The sequence below is a fragment of the Protopterus annectens genome, chromosome 8.part0, assembly GCF_019279795.1.
Source record: "Protopterus annectens isolate FY-2018-M chromosome 8.part0, PAN1.0, whole genome shotgun sequence".
Lineage (NCBI taxonomy): Eukaryota > Metazoa > Chordata > Ceratodontiformes > Protopteridae > Protopterus > Protopterus annectens.
Genome location: NC_056741.1, coordinates 1,370,894,542 through 1,370,914,940, shown reverse-complemented (window position 1 = coordinate 1,370,914,940; position 20,399 = coordinate 1,370,894,542). Strand labels below are relative to the sequence as shown.

The window sequence follows — 20,399 nt, the reverse complement described above, 5'->3', positions numbered from 1 at the left end:
TTGGCAATTTAACAATTCAGGATTCTGAGATTCTTGCAGTCTTATTTTAGGGAAGGGACTAATTGTTTTATACCATGATTCAGAAATGACAAGAACACATTCTGTGTACAGAGAGGCCTATGTTGTTCACAAAAAAAACTTTCATTTCAGAGGTGTAGCATAAATGTCATGGTGTAATACAAGGACCTGAGGAAAATATGTTGTATATGACTAACCTAGACAAACAACAGAATATGCCTATATGCCACTTTATGGACTCCTTGCCAATAATGTCATCCTGAAAATTATTTTTTTAGCTCAAAAAAAAATATTTTGAATGTTCCTTCATTCTAAGCAAAATACAAATGCTCAACTTCAAGACATATAACATAATCCTCACTAGCATACTATTTATACACACAAACTAAAAGAATGTAATGAATCACCAAAAACAGCGTTTAATCAGAACCACATTACACAGTAAGTGCTTTCATCATCAAAATGGCTTCCTCAGACTGAATAATGCTACAAACCAACCAAAAATTTAAAATACAAATGCACCAATCACATGTAAAGAACATTTTTAACTTACATTAACCCCTTCCGTGCTTTAAGCCTTTTCTTTTCAAATAAGCTACAAAATCATTTCTGTTATTGAGTCCTGGTGGGAAACAGGTATTTAACCTAACTTGCCACATATATTCCCTCCAGTTAAGCTCATCTTCAGCATCAAATAATTTGTCATAGTTAGGTACTGCTTCTAATACCAAAAACATAAAATGCACTAGACAATAAATCTAAGAACGTTGGATATATTTTTTTGGTTTATACAATTTATACACCACTACCTTTCACATCCGCCTGTTATTTTCCACCTCTCATCAATGATCTTCTTCTTCTTCTTCTTCTTTCGGCTTTATCCCGGTTAGGGGTCGCCACAGCGGATCACCTGTCCGCACATTGAATGGCAGTGGAGTTTTACAGTGTTGAGTTGCCAGCCCGGCGCCCAACCTTCCACAGAAGGCACACTCACACGCACACCTAGGGCCAATTTAGAGTGTCCAATCCACCTGCAGCATGTCTTTGGGATGTGGGAGGAAACCGGAGCACCCGGAGGAAACCCACAGGAGGACATGCAGACTCCGCACAGAAGGCACCCCAGCCGAGGATCGAACCGGAGAACCTCTTGCTGTGAGGCAGCAATGCTAACCACTGCACCACCTTGGCCGCCCTCACCTCTCATCAATGATAACATTTAATATTTTGACTATTAAATTGTATATTTGTCACATATTTGTAAATATTTTACACAGAACCGTTTGTCTACTGTTTGTATAATGCCATATATTTGTTCTGTGTCATATTATGTACTACATTGCTTTGTACTCTTGAACTGAGACTGAAGTAGGTCCATAGTGATGACAGAAGTGTAGCTAGGGTGGGGCAAAGGGTTCACCTGCCCAGGGTGTAAGATGTCAGGGAATGTTACTCGGAGGTGACTCTTCAGGAGGTAGTACACTAGTTCATTACCGGTCAGGGCTGAAATGCCTCAGCACTCTGTGTGTGTGGTATTTAAACTGTATCAAGGCTACAGTTTAAAGAACCTTTTTGCTTCTTGAGCACTCAAGGAACATAGCAAGGGATACTTAGCAATTGCTCTCAGGAATGACCAATGGACTATTTTTTTTTTTTTTTTTTTTTTTACTTAGCTCAGAGAATTGAGGGTTGAAAATGTTGGAGGAAAATTTATAGCATAGTGAGTCTGTGTAACTGTTGCATCCAGACCCGCCTTCCAAGTCAGATCATAAACACTTAGGAGGGGTAACTCTTCTGTCCTAGATGCTTTGATTGATCAGAATGACCCTTATTGTCAGAAGTTGTTCCTTACACTTTGTAGTTATTTCAGAAAGTGGGACATAATTCATTAAAGAAAATTCATTCCTGAATTCTAAGACTTCATAGAGTCATTCATTGGTATGAGTATTTGTTTAATATGTTTTATTGACTTTCTATTAAAATTGTACTTCACCTAAAAATGCCTTATAGGTTCATAGGTAAGTACTAGGCTAGCTGCTCATGCATGCCATTTTAAGCCTAGCCAGTTTCCCTTTTTATTGTCAAATTTACCTATCCCATTTGGTTAGAGACTGACCTTACCTATCCCATGGTCAATAATTCTTTATTACCCCAATGAGAATAACTGGGATCATACTGTATATAATTTGAGGGGACTTTTGCATGGGGTTAAGCATTTAGGAGCTGCCTATGTCCTTTAATAGTACAGGGGCAGTTCTGGGGTAAATTTTATGTTTCCAATCCTTACATCCAAGTTGCATTTGAATATGGCCAGGGATGAACTTTGTTTTACGTGCATGACAAGTCTGTTTCACAGCAGTGATATCATCTTGAGATATACCTGTCCCTCCAAACCATTCTGTTAATGTTGCAGAAGAGGTTTAGATCCCTTGACAGAGTATTTCTGATGTCATTTCACTTGCTAATGTGCAGTAAATCCATCAGTAGTGGGTCAGAGGCTGTCTTGTAAATCAGACACAAGTCACCTCTTAGCAGTCTGTAGGATACTGAGTATAATGTCAGGACTTAGACTCAGTCTCTATAGGACATGTTGTTTAGGCCTTGTATCCTTTTAGTAAAGAATCTCTGTAGGTATTCCAGTTGTTGCATGTGTTTGGAGAGATGCACGCCAAAGGGGGCATAGTACTCAATGACTGGCCTAATGATGTCTGAGTAAAGGAGGACAATGACATCCTTAGATCTAGATATATGGGTCTTAAGAAAACACTATTACACATTGCAGCTAATGGCATTTGGTTCCTCCTTTCCATCGCAGTTGGAAGGTGACCATTGTGGAATGATATTAACAGTAAATAAGAAAATTTGTTTCTTCCTGTATGAATAGTAATTTGCATTACAAACTATTGGTTAAGCAGCAAGGTTTGCTAGATAATGTTATGTAGCATTGTAAGTCACATACTAATTTTGATTTAATGATTGGAAAATAACTAGAAAAATCTTGTTTCCAGATACTGTACATATTTTTTTTGTAAGACACATTGGGTTGCGCCTTCTATTTTAATCTGATAGTAATCAACTCATATAAATGTTCCTGAAAAAAAGGTAAACGGTAACTACTTTTAAAATGTTTTAAAATTCTGTATTTGCCCTTGTTTAGCACCGCTCTTTAAGCTCAGATGTGGTAGCAAAAACTAATCACTGCAAAAGGATTTTAAGTCCCACACAGTAGACTAGCTCTCCTCCCTTTCCTTTCTCCCTAAAATACCTTGCATAAAACAAATGTGTGGATGTATCACAGAAATAAAGGCATGATTTATTTTGATTTAAGGAGACATACCACCTGGGAAGGATTTAACTAGTAAAATACCAGAACAAATACAAATCTGCAGATATCAGCTGTTTGCATTCAACAGTACACCACATGTTTTTGAAGGCAGATAGGGGCCTCAGGGATGTGCTAATGTGTACTGAGAGTCCTGCAAATGGAGATATGGATAAAGGTCAAAATATAAAATGAAAGAAAGATGGTAGAAAAAAAATATGTATATATATATATGTGTGTGTGTGTGTGTGTGTGTGTATATATACAAACACACACACACACACACACAAAACAATTTAGATTTTTTCCAAGAATCTTAGAAAGGCATTTGCTTATCTTTACACCCTAAAGTGTGGGTAACCAGCTCTAGAGCCCAAAAAGCCTGTATTTATTTGCTCAATACATGTTACATATTTATCATTTACCGCATTGAATTCATTCTTCTGTGGAAACACTCAAGTGTGTGATCTTTGGCATAACATATACATTGTTGATGATATCACACTCTGTTGCCTGATAGGTAGTTGGTAAACTGTCTGCTTTCAAAGGTCTCTAGTTTTAATGGTGTTCTTTTCTCTTTCAGATGCAAAGAGTCTAGCTGAAATGCTAATCAGGTAAGCTTCTTCTTTGATGCTATATGTGCTATAGATTTTTGAGCAGTGAATGTCTGCTGTGTGTAATATGACTCAGGCTAATTTTGTTCCTGTGTATGACTCCTTTCTACTAGCAGTGAAAAGGTGAATATAATTGTATGGTATCCGCTAAAACATCCTCTTTCCATGCTGGTCTGATACCAAAACTGTTCATAAAGATTGTTTATGTTCGTAAAGATCATATGGCCTCCTAAGTGAGGGAGTTTATGACAGACTAATGTTAGAGTTCCTGGAAGTCCAAATGACCACAAATTGCACCCCCCACCCCAGTAGATTGTTTCCATCACAGTAGTCTGAATACAGAGATGCAGGTAGTAACTTTGGAATTACTTAAATACTGCAGGTACAGTATCGTTGAACATGTAGCTTCCAAAAATCCAGGAGGGCTGATAAAATGTGATTTTTTTTTTTTTTAATGCAGCAGATTGTACCTTCCTGTAACAGTAACAGCTCTTAGTAGCAGTAGCCTGTAATCAAGAACAGAAGATAAGCATAGTCTATTATGTTGAAAAACAATAAGGAAGCTTCAGACATTTGCTCATCTTTGAACATTTTTTGCACTTAGGTTCATAGGTTCATACTAGGCTATCTGCCCTAGGGCATTTATAAGCCTAGCCAGAATGTGTTTGGCTTTCGCCACCCATTTTAAATTTATTTTGCTATGCCCTTTTTCGAGGTTAGTATACTGTGCCTCTGTCTAACAGTGACACAGAAGTGATACCCGGGGTAAACCTACGATCTCCCTTCCACTCATCAAGATTCCTCTTGAAGAGAGTCAATGAGGGACTTTGCCTAACCTGGAATGGGATTTTATTCCAGAGTGAAGGGAGCCTCTGGGTTATGAATCTGTCCCTCCAGCATGTCCTATTTATTTCTGTGCTGAGGTTCAAGTCTCTCGAGCACGTAGCTTGATGGGATTTGGATTTTCTGAGGTGCAGCATGTCCATTAATTACGGGTTGGACATGGCTTTATACGTCAGGCACAGATCGCCTCTGAACAGGCGGTATGCCACTGAGTAGAGCTGGAGTTTCTTTAACCGGGCAGCATATGGCATCTGTTTGAGCCCTTTGATCCTCTTGGTGAGGTACTTTTGGGGTCTTTCCAGTTGCTGCAGATGTCTGGTAAGGTACATCCCAAAAGTGGCATTGTACTCAATTATGGGCCTGATGAGGGATGAGTAAAGAGGCACGATGATGTCCCCTGATCTAGATGTGAATCCCTTCATGATTAGGTGGGCTATATAAAATGTTTTTCTAACCACTTTGGCCACGTGGTTGTCAAATGAGAGATTGCTATCAACTTGGGTCCCCAGGTCCCTAATTACTTCTTCTGTACTTAATGGATTACCACCTATGTGGTAATTTGTGGGCACTTTGTTTTGCCAAAGGGATGACTATACACTTTTGGCATTTAGCTTGAGGCTATGGCTCTGGCACCAGTTGTCTGTTTCTATGAGGCCCTTTTGGAGGATGCTTGTGTCGGCTGGAGAGTCGATTATGGCACCCAGTTTGCAGTCATCTGCGAACTTGGTCAGCCACAGTCCTTCCGTGTTGGCCTGTACCTCCGAGAAATATATACCGAACAAGAGAGGTCCCAGGACTGAGCCTTGTGGGACACCACTTGTAACTGGTTTGGAGTCTGACATGGCTCCAGCAATTCTAACCATGTGGGTTCTGTCCTTGAGCCAATTTGCAATCCATCTAGTGACATAGGGTTTATATTTAAGCTGGTGAGCTTATCTATAATGCCCGAGTGGGGTATTGTATCGAAGGCTTTTGCGAGGTCCAGGTAGGCTGTGTGGACCACCTTCCCCTCGTCAATGGCCTTGGTGACTGTTTCAAAGAAATCAACCAGGTTTAAGAGGCAGGATCTGCCCTTAACAAAGCCGAACTGGGTAGGATCCAGTGTTTGTAGGTCCCCAATATCTTTATTTATGAGGTCCATGATGATCCTTTCCATAGCTTTGCAGACCAAGCTAGTCAGGCTTATGGGGCGATAGTTTTCAGGATCCGTTGAGGCACCACCTTTATGGAGAGGGACCACTGTTGCCATACACCACTCTTTGGGCACATATCCTGTAGTAAGGCTGAGATTGAACAGTAGTTTTATGTTTGGGTTTAGCTCTTCTTGGAGTACCTGTAGGATGCAGCCCGGGACACCGTCTGGTCCCATTGATGCTGTGTTTTTTGCTTTGGAGAGAGCGGCTCTTACCTGAGCATCTGAGATGTCAGGGGTGCAGCACTCTGCTGGGATAGATATTTGCCCTTTTGGTGGGGGGGGGGGAGAAGTTTGCGCTGAATCTGTCAGCTAGGATGTTGGCAGTGTCTGTGGGTTCGGTGTATTTTTTGTCATTTTGGACTAATTCTGAGCATATCTGGGAATTACCACCCAGGTTCCTAACATAACTAAAGAAAGCCTTGTGATTATCCTTAGTGTCCTGTGCAATTTTTCTCTCGAAGCTGGCCTTAGACAATTTTATGTGTGCCCGTAGTTTTTTGCTAATACTGATCAGTGATGCCTTCCCTTTTTGGGATTTTGCTCTATCATTTAGTAGCTTCCTCCTTCTATTGTATAGTTTGTTTATGGCTGGGGTCCACCAGACAGGACGTCTGCCTTTGGAGGATTGGGTCTTGGTTTTATTTGGGATCGCATGATCCATGCATTCCTGAAGGTGTTCATAGAATGCGTTTATAAAGGATTCTGAGGTCTGGGCCGTATTTTCCACAGGCCCGGGGGCTTTGAAGGATTCCACCTCAGTTTTGAGGAGTGTGAAATTTGCTTTAGAGAAGTTTTTCACTGTGGTTTTCTGGGCAGGGGGTGGGATCGGGATGTGAATATCCAGTGAGATTAGTTTAGGGTCTGATCTTACCAGTGAGGGATACACTTCTGGCCTGGAGCATAGAGTCCCCATGTTGGTGATGATCAGGTCCAGTATGTTTTCCCCTCTTGTGGGAGTGGTAACAAGTTGTTCCATAGCATTTGAGTTGATAAATTCTAGGAACCTTTGGGCTAGGGTGTTGGAGCTAGAGTAATGCTCCCAGTCTATGTTTGGGTAGTTGAAGTCGCCCAATATAATGGGGTTTGGAGAGACCTTCATATTTTCCAGTGTTCTCAGGAAGGCCGAGTGGGGTTCCTGGGTTTGGGAGGGTGGTCTGTAGCAGGCTATAAACTGGAAGGCAGTTTTACCCACTGTTAGTTGCACATGGATAGTCTCTGATGCTTCGTGCTTTGCCACCAACCTGGAGGTGTGAGTATCTTTGATGAATATTGATACTCCCCCTCCTTTTGTGGTTCGGTCCAAGTTTTGGGGTCGAAAAGCATGGTATGAGGTATAACCTGGTAGTGCTGGGGTGCTCTCGGGAGCCCTGAGCCAGGTTTCTGTTACTGCACAGATATCGATGTTCTCCATGCTAAGGAGAGTTTCGAGTGCGTGCATCTTGAGGTTTAGACTTCTGGCGTTGAGTAGAATTACTTTTCTTATCCCTTGTGATACCTATGGAGGTGGGTTTGTCTTTTGAGCCTTGCCTAAAAAAGGCACTATGGGGGTAGCAAGAGCCTTTGCCAATATCCGAAAGCCCAGGGGTGACAGGTGCAAGCCGTCCCTAGCAAAGCATCGTGGCTTGTCGAGCATATCATCCCAAGCTGATAGGCATTGAATCCCCTTTGAATGACACCAGTACTTAAGCCAATTGTTGAAATTGGTCATCTTGTCTTCATACTGTGGCATCATTCTTGGTGAGGGTAAGATGCTACTCAAGGTCAGGGTCATACCGGCCTGGGCTACATGCTCAGAGAGCTCCTTTATGTCTCTTTTCATGTAATCCAGGGAGGGACGTCTCAGGTCATTCACACCAGCATGGACAATGACTGAGTCATATTTGTACTTAACTTGGAGTGACCTGAGTGCTTGTGTTATGTGGCGGATCCTAGCGCCCGACAGGCTGCTCACCGTGACCCTCTCCTTGTTCAGCCTGGTGAGCGGGATGTCAGTGTGCCTGACGATAGAGTCACCTATTACAAGTGTATCAGGTGTGTTGTTTAGTCTTAAGGGCTGTGACTGTTCGGCACACTGGCTTTGTGAGATATGTGTTGCACGTGTTTTGTTTTGGGGTAGCGGCTGCTTGGGTGTCTGCTTTGGAGGTCTCTGCTGCTTCGGCAGATCTTTATTTAGAGCCTCTAAGTATGTTTTTGTGTGATTATGTGTTTGGTTTGCTGTCGTGGTAGGTCTATGTGAGACTGGAGTTGTAGTGAGTGTGGTTTCCTTCTCCTCCTGACTGGTTATGCCAGTACTGAGTTGAGAGAGCTTAGCCTCCAGTTTGGCTATATGGTTGCATCTCTCACATGTGTTGGAATTTGTTGGGAGGAGGAGAGGGTTGTCTGTGTACATGAGGCAGTTGTAACATTGCCTCAAGATTCCCAGATTCACCAGCTGGACCGGAGAGGAGATTGACAACTCACCTTTGGACATGCTAGAATAATATTGGGAATTCCTTAATAATTGAAAACCAGGGCCAGTGGGGAGTGAGGGTGTAGTGCTTTTAATTTTTAGTGCTGACTTATGTAATTGCTTTAGTGAGCAAGTGCCAGGTAACTTAAGTGCAATGTGTTACAGGTAACTTAAATGCAAAAACGACAAACAGTAACTTTCTTTCAAGTGAAACAAGGAAATAAGTACAGTAAGCAATGCAGATATCACTAGTGATCCACAGAAGTGCTGAGAAGCCGCGTATTAGGTGGAATTAGCATTCCAGGGAAATAACAAGCGAACAAACAACAAGCATATAAACAGAGCTAGATTCAGCAGGCCTGGATCTAGTCTATGCTACAGCAAACAAGGTGTACGAATTTCAGTAAGATCTGCACACTTGTCTTGAATGCTAAGATGGATGAATGGGAATAAATAAACCCATGTGCAAAATTATTACAACATTGCATTATGACTCACCAACTCAGTTGTGCTACTGTTAACAGAGATTGTATACCCAAGGGTCCTTACCCCACTGAGTTACCTCTGCTGTGGTTTTCATGTAAGATAACATATTAGCATATGTAATTTGTGAAACAGTGTTATAATTGAACTGGAATTTGGTGACGAGTAAGGTGCAGAACTGTAGGGTGAATTGAAAAGGACAACATACTCTTAAAGCTGCAACCCATTAAAGGTTCTGGTTAGGAAAGTGCAGTGAGCTAGAAAATATGGTGGTGTTGAACAACAGAGAGAAAACGTGAGAAGATTGGGTGGACATGGAGTTTGCCACAGAAAGCAAATCCACAACTGAGGCCAGTTCACAGAATTCAAGGCAATTGACCACCTTTGTCCCTGTTACCTTGAGTTAGAAGATGGATCAAAGAATAAAAAAAACTGTTTTCGGAGAATAGAGTATCCAAGAGGACCAGTTCCCTTCTCTAAGGATTGAGAACTTAATTGCTTATAGTAATAGTAACCTCTGTTGAAGATCAGAAACTATGCACACTAACACTGGCTGCTTTATGAACGAGAACATATGTATGTATGCTCTTGTAAGCTTACTGTGCCTACCCCCTCCCCCCCCAAAAATACAAGAAATAAAACGTAACTTCAGAATTATTTCCCTCAGACATTCCAGTTTCAGTCTAATTTATGCTAGGGATGTATCATTTGTGATGGTAAGAGACTAGTCTTTAAATTTTGATGTGTATGGTGCATTGCATATCTGATGGAAAATGGAAAAATAAGAAGCCAGGATGGCTTGTAGAGCATAGGAGGAAGGATGTATGTTGTAAAAATTTGAAAAAGCAAACAGGAAGGGGACTTTAGAAATTACTGATGTTCTTCGTGTTTCACTGTTGCAGTCCTTACTTTTGGGTTATCTGCTTGCAGGTAGCCCTCAGTCGGCCTGATTAACAATGTCTTGGGTCCTGCATCGGTTGCTGTCACTTCTTCCATGACGTCAGGTCATCAGCGGTATAAAACATGCAGCCGACGCCATTACATCAGTCATTCTTGCCGTGCGGTGCCCGAAGCAGAAGCAGTTCGCAAGTGCCAGTCGGAAAAGCAGGGTGCGATTCATAATGATTGCGTACCATGTTGTAGGCTTGGAGTATCAGATCATGTTATGATTCACAGAAGAAGAGACACAGAGGGATAAGATATTGTACACTGTCTTGACCCATTGTGCAGACATTATACTCCATGAACAGAGTACATTTGTAAATGATTCCCCTCCCCAGGTGTACACCATGCCAACAATTGCATCACAGTACCAGGTAGGCCAATATTGCATCCAAGAATCTTCCTGTGGGGAAGATGCCTGTCCTGCAGGTGACTCATGTTTAATTGTGGAAGTACAAGGGGCGCATGTCTGTGAGAATTTGTTTTGAATGCACTAAAGGCAGAGTCATACACCTGTAATGAATGGTCACTGACAGGAGCATTGCTGGTGCTTTTGATAATTTTCAGATTGTTTCTTTGCTCACTATCTTTAATTAGTTTTTCCAGAGATCACAAGTTTCAAACAAAGTCTGACCTGGGTAAAGGAGAATGTGAAGTTGTTCTATCTTGCCATTCATTCTTTACTGATGGGTTCGGAGCCGATCCCTCGGCTCCGAGTCAGCCAATTGCAAAGCTCTAAGTCTTCAAATAGCTTGATGCCAAGTCACTATCCCATGATGCACCTAGAGTTACCTCAGATCTAGTTTGCTGCTGCAACAGGTCGGAGGTTCTGCATTAGCTCAGGCCAGTAAAACTTTTTTTTCATTCCTTACTTAAAATATGTCTTGCTAGTTAGATAGTTTAAGGTAGTTTAGTATAGTTTTATAAAGCTTTCATAGCTTTTAGGTGTGCTTACCTTCTTATATCCTTTCCCATTAGTGTGCTTTAAAAATTTCTAATTGGTCTCTTGTTTTAGGCCTAGTTTAAAACTTGTTTCTATGTATTACAGTGCGTTTATTTGGTGACCTTTGTCACAATTTATACCTATTACTTAGATAGTTATTGTTACTGCGGTGGTGGTGCTGTGGTAGCATTGTCGCCTCACAGTAAGACGTTGTCCTGTTCGATTCTCAGCTAAAGCGTCTTCTGTGTGGAGACATGCGTGAATGGGCGTACCTTCATTGAAGGTTGTGCGTCAGGGCTGGCAACCCGGTACGTAAATATCTACTGCCAATCATTAGCGGACCAGAATTCCGCTGTGGCGACTCCTGACCGGGAAAAGCCAAAAGATACAACAACTTAGATAGTTATAGTTATTTGCTGTGTGGTGTGTTTAGCCTTAATATTTTTTTAGATAAGGCTTACTAGTTAATTACTGTTGAAGCTTGCAGTTGAAAGTATCTTTGTCTATATTATTCCTTAGGCAATATTAGATAAGGTTTGTTGTGTCTCTTAGCAGCTATCCCCTTTTTATTGCATAGTCTGCTTAGAATTTTCTTGTTGTGTGCTTTAGACAGACTTTTTCTGTCACTTTAACATTTATATTAGTATTACTGTGTGTGTGTGTGTGTGTGTGTGTGTGTGTGTGTGTGTGTGTGTGTGTGTGTGTGTGTGTGTGTGTGCACGTGTGTGCGTGTGTGTGTGTGTGTGTGTGTGTGTGTGTGTGTGTGTGTGTGTGTGTGTGTGTGTGTGTGTGTGTGTGTGTGACTTAGCCTGATTTTATTAAGGCTTGTGTGAATAATTACTGTTAAGGATTTTCTGTGGTGACAGTAATTTTTTCTTTGAGATTACTTTGGCTGATAAAAAGAAACATCCTAAGTCTGGTTTCAAGAAGTGCCCCAAATGTGGCCAAAAGATGTCTGTAACAGACAGCCATGTAAATTGTGTCTACTGTCTAGGAGCCCTGCATTTACAGGATAGCTGTTCTATATGCCATTTTTTCTCCTCCAGGGTGCTACAGGAAAGGAAAAGAAAACTAACTGACAGAGGTTAGTTGAAACCCTCGTTTCAATAAGCTTTGATTGACCAAGATGGATCTAGCAAGTCCTCAAAGTCTTCTAAGACTTCAGACTCTAAGAAATCAAAAAAATCTTTGACTTTGGCTACACTGCCATCGGAACCGACAGTCGTTTCTTTTCAGAGCCAGTCCCCAGTCTTGGAACCGGTATCCAAACTTCCTAAGAGTCCATTACTACAGTCGGTACCACCTTTGGTGCGCTCATCTCAGTCCTCTGTCAGCCTTTCTAATCTGGATGTGGATCATGTGGTGCAGAAGCTGTTATCGGTACCGGCCTTGGCAAAAAATTTATCGGCTTCGACCCAAATGGCTTCGGAGCCGAAGACCCTTGCACCAGCTCAGTCTATTCCTCCTCCAAGCCATGCCAGTCCTTCAGAGCCGGAGGAGTCAGACCTGTTGATCGTGGAACTCCTCGTTGGTCCGATCTGACCATAAGCTAATCACCCTTGATATCCACATCTCGCCCCACCCCCATTAAGGAAACCACGGTAAAGCATTTCTCCAAAGCCAACTTCATGCTTCTTAAGACAGAAGTTGTGAACTTCATGACACCCATGCAGATGGACAATACAGTTACAACTGCTGAATCCTACACAAATGCACTCTGTAAGCACTTACACGAGTGCATGGATCGTGCTATCCCAAACAGAACCAAGACGCTATCCTCCAAAAAAAGGAAGCCAATCTGGTGGTCCCCTGCCATAAACAAACTGTACAACAGAAGGAAGAAACTATTGTAAAAGAGAGTAAATTCCCATGAGTGGAGGAGCTCCCTGGTCAGCCTCAGTAAGACGATGAGATCCCTTATAAGATCCTCCAAAGCTAGTTACAAAAACAAAATCGCCACTAATTCCAAGCACAACCACAAAGCATTCTATAGCTATGTCAAGAATCTCAATGGCAACACCCAGATCTGCTCTGAGTTACAGCACAAAGGCATGAAACTTACAGAACCAACTGATATTGCCAACATCCTGGCAGATAAGTTCAGGTCTAACTTTACCCCCCCCCTAAAGGGCCCATATCTATACAGGAAGAATGCAGAGTCCCTATAATCACAACTACGCAGGTAAAAGCTGCACTCGCTAAAGCCAAAAACACAGCATCCATGGGACCGGACAACATCCCAGGCTGCATTTTACATGAACTTCAGAATGAACTGGCTCCCCACTTAAGCACCATGTTCAATAATAGCCTCGCATCAGGCTTTGTGCCCACTGAATGGCACACAGCAACAGTTATCCCACTCCACAAAGGGGGAGCCCCCACTGATCCCAGGAACTATCGACCTATTAACCTGACGAGCCTGGTCTGCAAGGCCATGGAACGTATCATCATGGAACTCATAAATAAAGACATTGGTAACCTCCAAACTCTGGATCCCACCCAGTTTGGGTTTCTGAAAGGCAGATCATGCCTCCTGAACCTGATCGACTTCTTTGAGGCAGTCACCAAAGCCATAGATGAGGGTAAGGTGGACAAGGCTTTCGACACCATCCCCCATTCTGGAATTATAGCTAAACTCACTAAACTAGGTATAAATCCCTACGTCACAAGATGGGTTGCCAACTGGCTCATTGACAGAACCCACACTGTAAATGTTGCAGACTCCAAATCTGACCTCAAAGCAGTAACAAGTGGAGTACCACAGGGTTCCGTTCTGGGACCTCTCCTGTTTGGTATCTACTTCTCTGAAGTACAGGCTAACACAGAAGGCCTCTGGCTAACGAAGTTCGCAGATGACTGCAAACTAGGAGCCATAGTCAAGTCCCCAAATGATGTGGACATCCTACAGAAGGGCCTTGCTGAGACAGATGCCTGGTGTCAGAGCCATGGCCTCAAGCTCATTGCCAAAAAGTGCAGTGTCATCCCTTTGGTAAAAACCCTGTACCCACAAACTACCACATAGGCAGCAATCTACTTAACACTGAATGTGTGATAAGAGACCTTGAGACTCAGGTGGACAGTAGTCTCTCCTTTGATAGTCACATCACCACAGTAGTCAGGAAGTCCTTCTATGTGGCACACCTCATCATAAAATGGTTCTCATCCAGGAAAAAAGAGGTCATTGTTCCCCTCTACTCGGCACTCATTAGACCCATTGTAGAGTACAACACCCCTTTTGGAATGTACCTCACAAGACATCTGCAGCAGCTGGAAAGGCCACAGAAGTACCTCACAAAGAGGATTACTGGCCTCAAACAAATGCCCTACACTGACCGCCTCAAAAAACTCCAGCTTTACTCCGTAGCATATCGCCTACTCCGAGGTGATCTCTGCCTAACATATAAAGCTATGTCAAACCCAGAGCTGTTGGACATGCTACACCTAAAGAAATACCAATCCTTCTCAGCTACATGCTCTAGAAACCTAAACCTTGTCACCACAATAAACAGGCATGCTGGAGGGATAGATTCCTGTCCCTGAGACTTCCCATACTCTGGAACAGGCTACCCATCTATGTCAAGCAAAGTTCTTCATTAGTACTCTTCAAGAAAAATCTTGATGAGTGGATGGGAAATAGGAAATACACCCTGGGGATCACTTCTGTGTCTCTGCTCGACAGTGGCACAGGAAAATAACTTTCCTGGGTGGCGTAAGCCAGGGAACCTTGTTGGCTAGGCTTACGTAGGTGCTTGGGCTGATAACCTAGTACCTACCTATGAACCCTCGGAGCGGATGCCTGCTCCAGTGTTTTCGGCTCCGTGCACTCTGACATGCTTGGTGCCAATCGAGGACTCTAGGAGCCGACACTCTCTGGTCGGGTCCAGGGAGGATTCTTGTCAGTTCCAACTGCCTCTCGAGGCTTCAGCTCGAATGAGCTCGGCTCCTACATCTGGTTCGGAGCCCACTGTCCTGGTGCCGAGGGTATCATCGGTTTCCTTGGATCTGTCGGTTCCCTCGCATCGGAGCAGAGGTGCTTTCAATGCCATGAGGAGAGTCATGTCTCCTGGGACATCCTTGACCTCAGGTCTGGCTTCCTCCTCCCCTAAAGCGCCTGTGCCTGCTTCTGCTTCACACATCCTGACCAAGCATAGAGACCCAGAGCCTCAGGAAGCCCCATTGGGTGGCCCTTACTCTTCCGAGACCTCACCAGAAGCTCTCACTGATGAGGTTCCCAGGAAGAGATTGTGTAAGAGGAAACATCTAGACTCCCGCTAGGAGTCTCTAACATCGGATACTGAGTTAGATGAGTCAGAAGGGTCCCCACTGTCCCCCTCTGAAGATATCTCATTCGCTGAGATACTTGAAATCCTTAGGAAGAGGGGTGACTGGCAGTCCAAAAGCCCTACTGAGGATGTCATTTCCCCTGAAGGCTTTCAGGTTTCAGCCCTCCACCTCTTGGGTGTCTCCACCCTTTGATGAGCTGATGCAGCTGGTCTCACGAAAGGCGTGGGAGTCTCCAGATACTATGGAGCCTGTCCCTAGGAGGCCTAATAGGTTCATTTCTGCCCCCTTGACAAATCTTTTTTAAAAAAAGGTGTTCCAGTTGATGCCATGGTGGTGGCGGCAGCCACCAAAAATAAATGTATGAAACTTCCTCGTCTATCCATCCTCCTAACATAGACTCTGGGATCATGGATAGATATGGAAAGCACATGTTTAGTTCAGTGACTTTTGCTCTTCGTTCACTCAACTATTTAACCCATTTTACCAGGTTACAAAAAGATCTCTTTAAAGAGCTAGGAGATACCTTTCAGGGTACAGTAGCTGCAGGAGCTACCGACAAAGTTGCCGCCCAGCTTGCTACGCTCAGTTCTATACTAAACTCATCCATGTGCCTCATCTCATATGCAGCTGATGGAATGAGTAGGTCAGCGGGTACAGGAGTTGCTCTTAGGAGACACTCATTTATGCGCTTGTGTTCCTTCGTGGAGCCCTTCAAGTCATCTTTTGTGAATACTCCCTTTGATGGCTTGTCCCTTTTTGGACCTAAAGTGAAGGAAACCTTAACCAGGTGTGAGCAGGACAGAAAGACTCTGTCTGCCGTCGGGGTCCGTTTTTCTACCCCTACCAGACCCTACCCTAAGGGTCAAAGGGGAGGAAAAATGTGGTTCCGAAAAGCCCAAGGGGCCTTTCAGGACATATGTGGTGAACCCCCCCCTAAAGGCAGAGGAGGGGGCAATAATGGAAGACGCCGCCCTCGCGGCAGAGGGGGTCCGCAACACCAGGATGACAGAGATCACTTCTCTGGAAAGCCCTACCAGTGCTCCTGAAAGGAGGCTCGACTTTCCTGCTCTGGAGGCAATCGGGAGTCACTTATCTTTGTACCCAGATGCCTGGCTCAAATTAAAAAAAGACAGCTGGGTACAAAGTATCATTTCCAGAGGATACTTCATCCCATTCACCACACCCCCTCCACCCATAAGAAAAATCCCGGACGTTCCACCCAGTTACAGGGAACAAGCAACAATAGAGGTCCAAACGTTGCTAAGAAAAGGAGTCATCCAACCAGTCCCACCAGACCAGACAGGATCCAAAACTTACTCAAGATTCTTTTTAGTTCCAAAAAAGACAGGGGGCTGGAGACCCATATTGGACCTCAGCAGACTGAACAAATATATAAAGAAGCAAAGTTCCAGATGGTCACGCTTCAGTCTATACTTCCCTTTTTAGGGAAAGACAATTGAATGTGCTCAATAGATCTCAAGGATGCGTACTACCACATAAAAATGGCCAGGCTTTTCAGGTATCATCTGCGCTTCCGGCTGGGAGCCAGTCATTACCAGTTTCGAGCCCTGCCCTTTGGTCTCACTACAACTCCCAGAGTGTTCACCAAATTAATGGCAGTGGTCACGGCTCACCTGAGGCATCTAGGATTCCAGGTGTTTCCATACCTAGACGATTGTTTCCTTACTGCCACCACCAGGCATCTACTCATTCAGGCCAGGGAGTCCACTCTGTCACTCTGCAACTGGGCATTACAATCAACTCAGAAAAATCTGCCTTGTCTCCATTGCAGCATATCATTTTTATCGGGGCAGAACTGGACACCGCCACTACCACACTAAGGCTTCCAATAGAAAAAAGTCTTTCCTCTTCATCAGCATGTCAGCATACTGATATCCAAAGACAGAGCACCAGGATCAGAAGTTCTGAAATTGTTAGTATGCACATGCGGATACTACACTCAGCGGTCTTACCAAGAGTTTCCCATGTCTCACACGATAATAATCACAAATTCCTGCAACAAGGATCTTCAGTGGTGGTTGACCTCACTTCATGTCATGATAAGACGCCCATTTGTGATACCCCCTCCAGCGGCCACAGTGACTACGGACGCTTCCCTGATAAGGTGTGGGGGGGGCATTTTCAGGGAAAGGCAGCCCAAGGCACATCGATCGATCAAGAGACACATCTGCATATCAATGTCCTGGAGATGAGAGCAGTACTTTTGGCATTGCAGTACTTTCAAGACTCTCTTCCTTTGGGTACGATTGCGATTCAGACAGACAACATGTCGGTGGTCTGGTATTTGAACAAACAAGGAGGAACCAGGTCTTACCCCCTTTGTCGCAAGGCTCTCAGAGTATGGCAATGGGCTGTTTCCACCCAGCACTTTCTGTTGGCAACGCACATCCCCGGAAAATCCAACGTGATAGCAGAGCAGCTGAGCAGGGCAATCTTGTTGCCCCACGAGTGGTTCCTCAAGAAAGAAATAGCGGATGGGATATTCTGCAGGTGGGTCCAGCTTTGCTACGACCTTTTTGCCAGTCACATGAACATGAAATGCAGAAGCTACTTTGCCCTGATTCCCCCTCCGGCAGAAGCCCCAAGGGACGCACTTGTACACGATTGGCCTCCGGGTCTCCTCTATGCATTTCCACCAATCCCGTTGATACCCAAGGTTCTACAGAAAGCAAAATCCCTGGGAAAGACCACCATTCTACTAATCCCTCATTGGCCTTCTCAGATTTGGTTCCCTTCCTTCAACTTCATCTTTTGGAGGATCCTTGGATTCTAGACCCAGTTCTGGACCTTCTGACACACTTCATCCCTCTCTGCAGTCCTTGAAGCTGACAGCTTGGCTGCTCCAATTCCCATCATAGTCAGGTTCCATAACCACTCCAATGAAACAAAACAAATCCTATTATCCTCTCATAAATCTTCTACTAGAAGCTATATCTTAGCAAATGGAAAAAAAATGTCTATATGGGCTTCTAAAAACAATATTGATCCTTACCAAGCCCCTATAGCCTTCATTTTAGAGTTCTTGACTATGATTTTTAACAAAGGAGTTGCAGCAGCAACAGTTCGTGTTCAAATGGCTTCTATCTCTAATTTTCATCTTGGATTTGAAGGATTGAATATTATGTCTCACAAGTTATTCAAAGCTTTTCTCAAAGGGACCTTTCATATTAGACCACCTGTGAAATCTCCCTATTCTCCATGGAATCTAAATTTTATGCTTTTCCACATAATTCTACCGCCATTTGAACCAGCTTCCTTTTGTGACCTCAAATTTTTGTCATGGAAAACCATCTTTTTAGTAGCTATTACTTCTGCCTGCAGAGTGTCAGAGCCTCAGGCTTTATCCATCAAGCCTCCTTATTTGATATTCCATGCTAACAGAGTCTCACTTAGAACAAACCCTTCATTCTTGCCCAAAGTTTGCACTGAAACCAATCTAAACCAAATTATTGATTTGCCAGTTTTCTTCCTCAACCATTCAAACAATTTAGAGTACATGCTGCACAAACTTGATGTTCACAGACAGCTCAAATTTTATTTGGATAGAACAAAAGGTTTCAGAAAATCAAACCAGCTTTTTGTTTCATTTTCAGACTCTAGGAAGGGTAGACCAGTGGCTAAAACAACTCTGTCTAAATGGTTATCTGATTGTATCACCTTTGCTTATTCAGCTGCCAATATGCCTTTGCAGCATAAAATTAAAGCTCACTCAACCAGAGCAGTTTCTACATCATCTGCTTTTTCTGCCAGACTTCCTATTAATAACATTTGCGCAGTAGCCACTTGGTCAAAACCTCATACCTTTATCACTCATTACAAAGTTGACAAGGCTTCCAGGGACAGGGCCTCCTTTGGATCTACGGTCCTGAGAAATATACTCCTGTGAGCCACCCGAGATTGATGGTGCTTGGGACGCTGTCCATCAGTAAAGAATGAACGGTGAGATAGAACAACTTCATATAAAGAAGTTATGTACTTACCATAACGTTCCATGTATGTCGTTCATCTCACCTTCTTTTTTACGTCCCTCCCTCCTACCCCCTCCTGGACTGTTAGATGACTGAGATGCTGGATCCATCCTGGTTGCTCAGTCCTTCTATTCCCTTTCTTGGGAGTGATAGAATGATGTATGGTATTATTATACACAGCAAACAAGATCTGAGGTAACTGTAGGTGCATCATGGGATAGGGACTTGCCTTCGAGCCATTTGAAAACCTCGAGCTTTGCAATTGGCAAACCCCATCAGTAAAGAATGAAGGTGAGATGAACAACTCACATGGAACATTATGGTAAGTACATAACTTCTTTTTTTTCTGAAGTGAAAATCATGGAAGAGAAGTAACTGACTGGGAGATGGAAGTTATACCAGATGAGAAAAGATGAGAAGAGTGAAAAGTACAATTTGTTTCATAGAACATAAAGAGAAGAGAGAGTGTTTTGCTCAGTGGATGTAGAGACAAATGCAATTATGAGTCTTTTAGAAATGCTGACATGTGAAATGTTTAATTTCTGGGAGTACAAGGGGCACATATCTATGAGCATTGGTATTTGTTATTGTAAATATTGATTGCATTAACTGTGATACATTGGACTTTTTCTCTCTGAGCCTCTGCTTAAAAAGGTTACATGTGCCCAGCAGGACTTTCCCTGTAATCAAATGTCAATAAATAGTAATTAATAAATTAATAGTACTCAATGTACTAAAGGCAGAATATGAATGCTCTCATATGGGAGGCATTAAATTGCAACACAACAAATTTGTACGTAAACCATTGGGTTTAACTCATGGTCTAAAGAGGTGATGTCTTGCAACAGATTACACTTATGAGCCCATCTCCATATATTTGACATTTGTCAGTGGGCATTAAGAATGATTATGCTTTATCTGCCAGTATTCCCAATTTCCCATGCTACTATTTTGCACACCCCATACTTGTTACCCTTATAGCGGTCCTGGTATGAAGATGTTTCTCACAACAATGCTCAAAAGTGATGAAAATTGATATGCAGCTACTTATCTTTACATGCCTGGAAATCAAACTGACTCAGAATCCAGTTGTATCTTTTTGAATTTCACTGTGTGTATTCAGCCATTGTGTAACTTCTGTAATGATTCTTAGCCAAGAGTGCAATCCTGTCTCATTGTTAATTTTGATTCCCACATGCAGCAAAAACAATCGCAGCTTTGACACCCCTGTTAAAGGACCACCTCAGGGACCCCGTTTACACATCGACATTCCAAGAGTTCAGCTTCTCGTTGAAGATAAAGAAGGTATTAAACAACTTG

The 20,399-nt window shown here is 43.1% G+C and overlaps 1 protein-coding gene across 1 annotated transcript in view; it reads left to right on the top strand.

The window, feature by feature from the left end:
- Positions 1-20,399, top strand: part of DSCAML1 (DS cell adhesion molecule like 1) — a 1,743,400-nt gene that overhangs the window by 1,654,648 nt on the left and 68,353 nt on the right. The window contains exons 22-23 of the mRNA XM_044080956.1: positions 3,921-3,951; positions 20,281-20,399. Coding sequence (XP_043936891.1) covers positions 3,921-3,951; positions 20,281-20,399 — 150 coding nt within the window. The remainder of the gene's footprint in view (positions 1-3,920; positions 3,952-20,280) is intronic.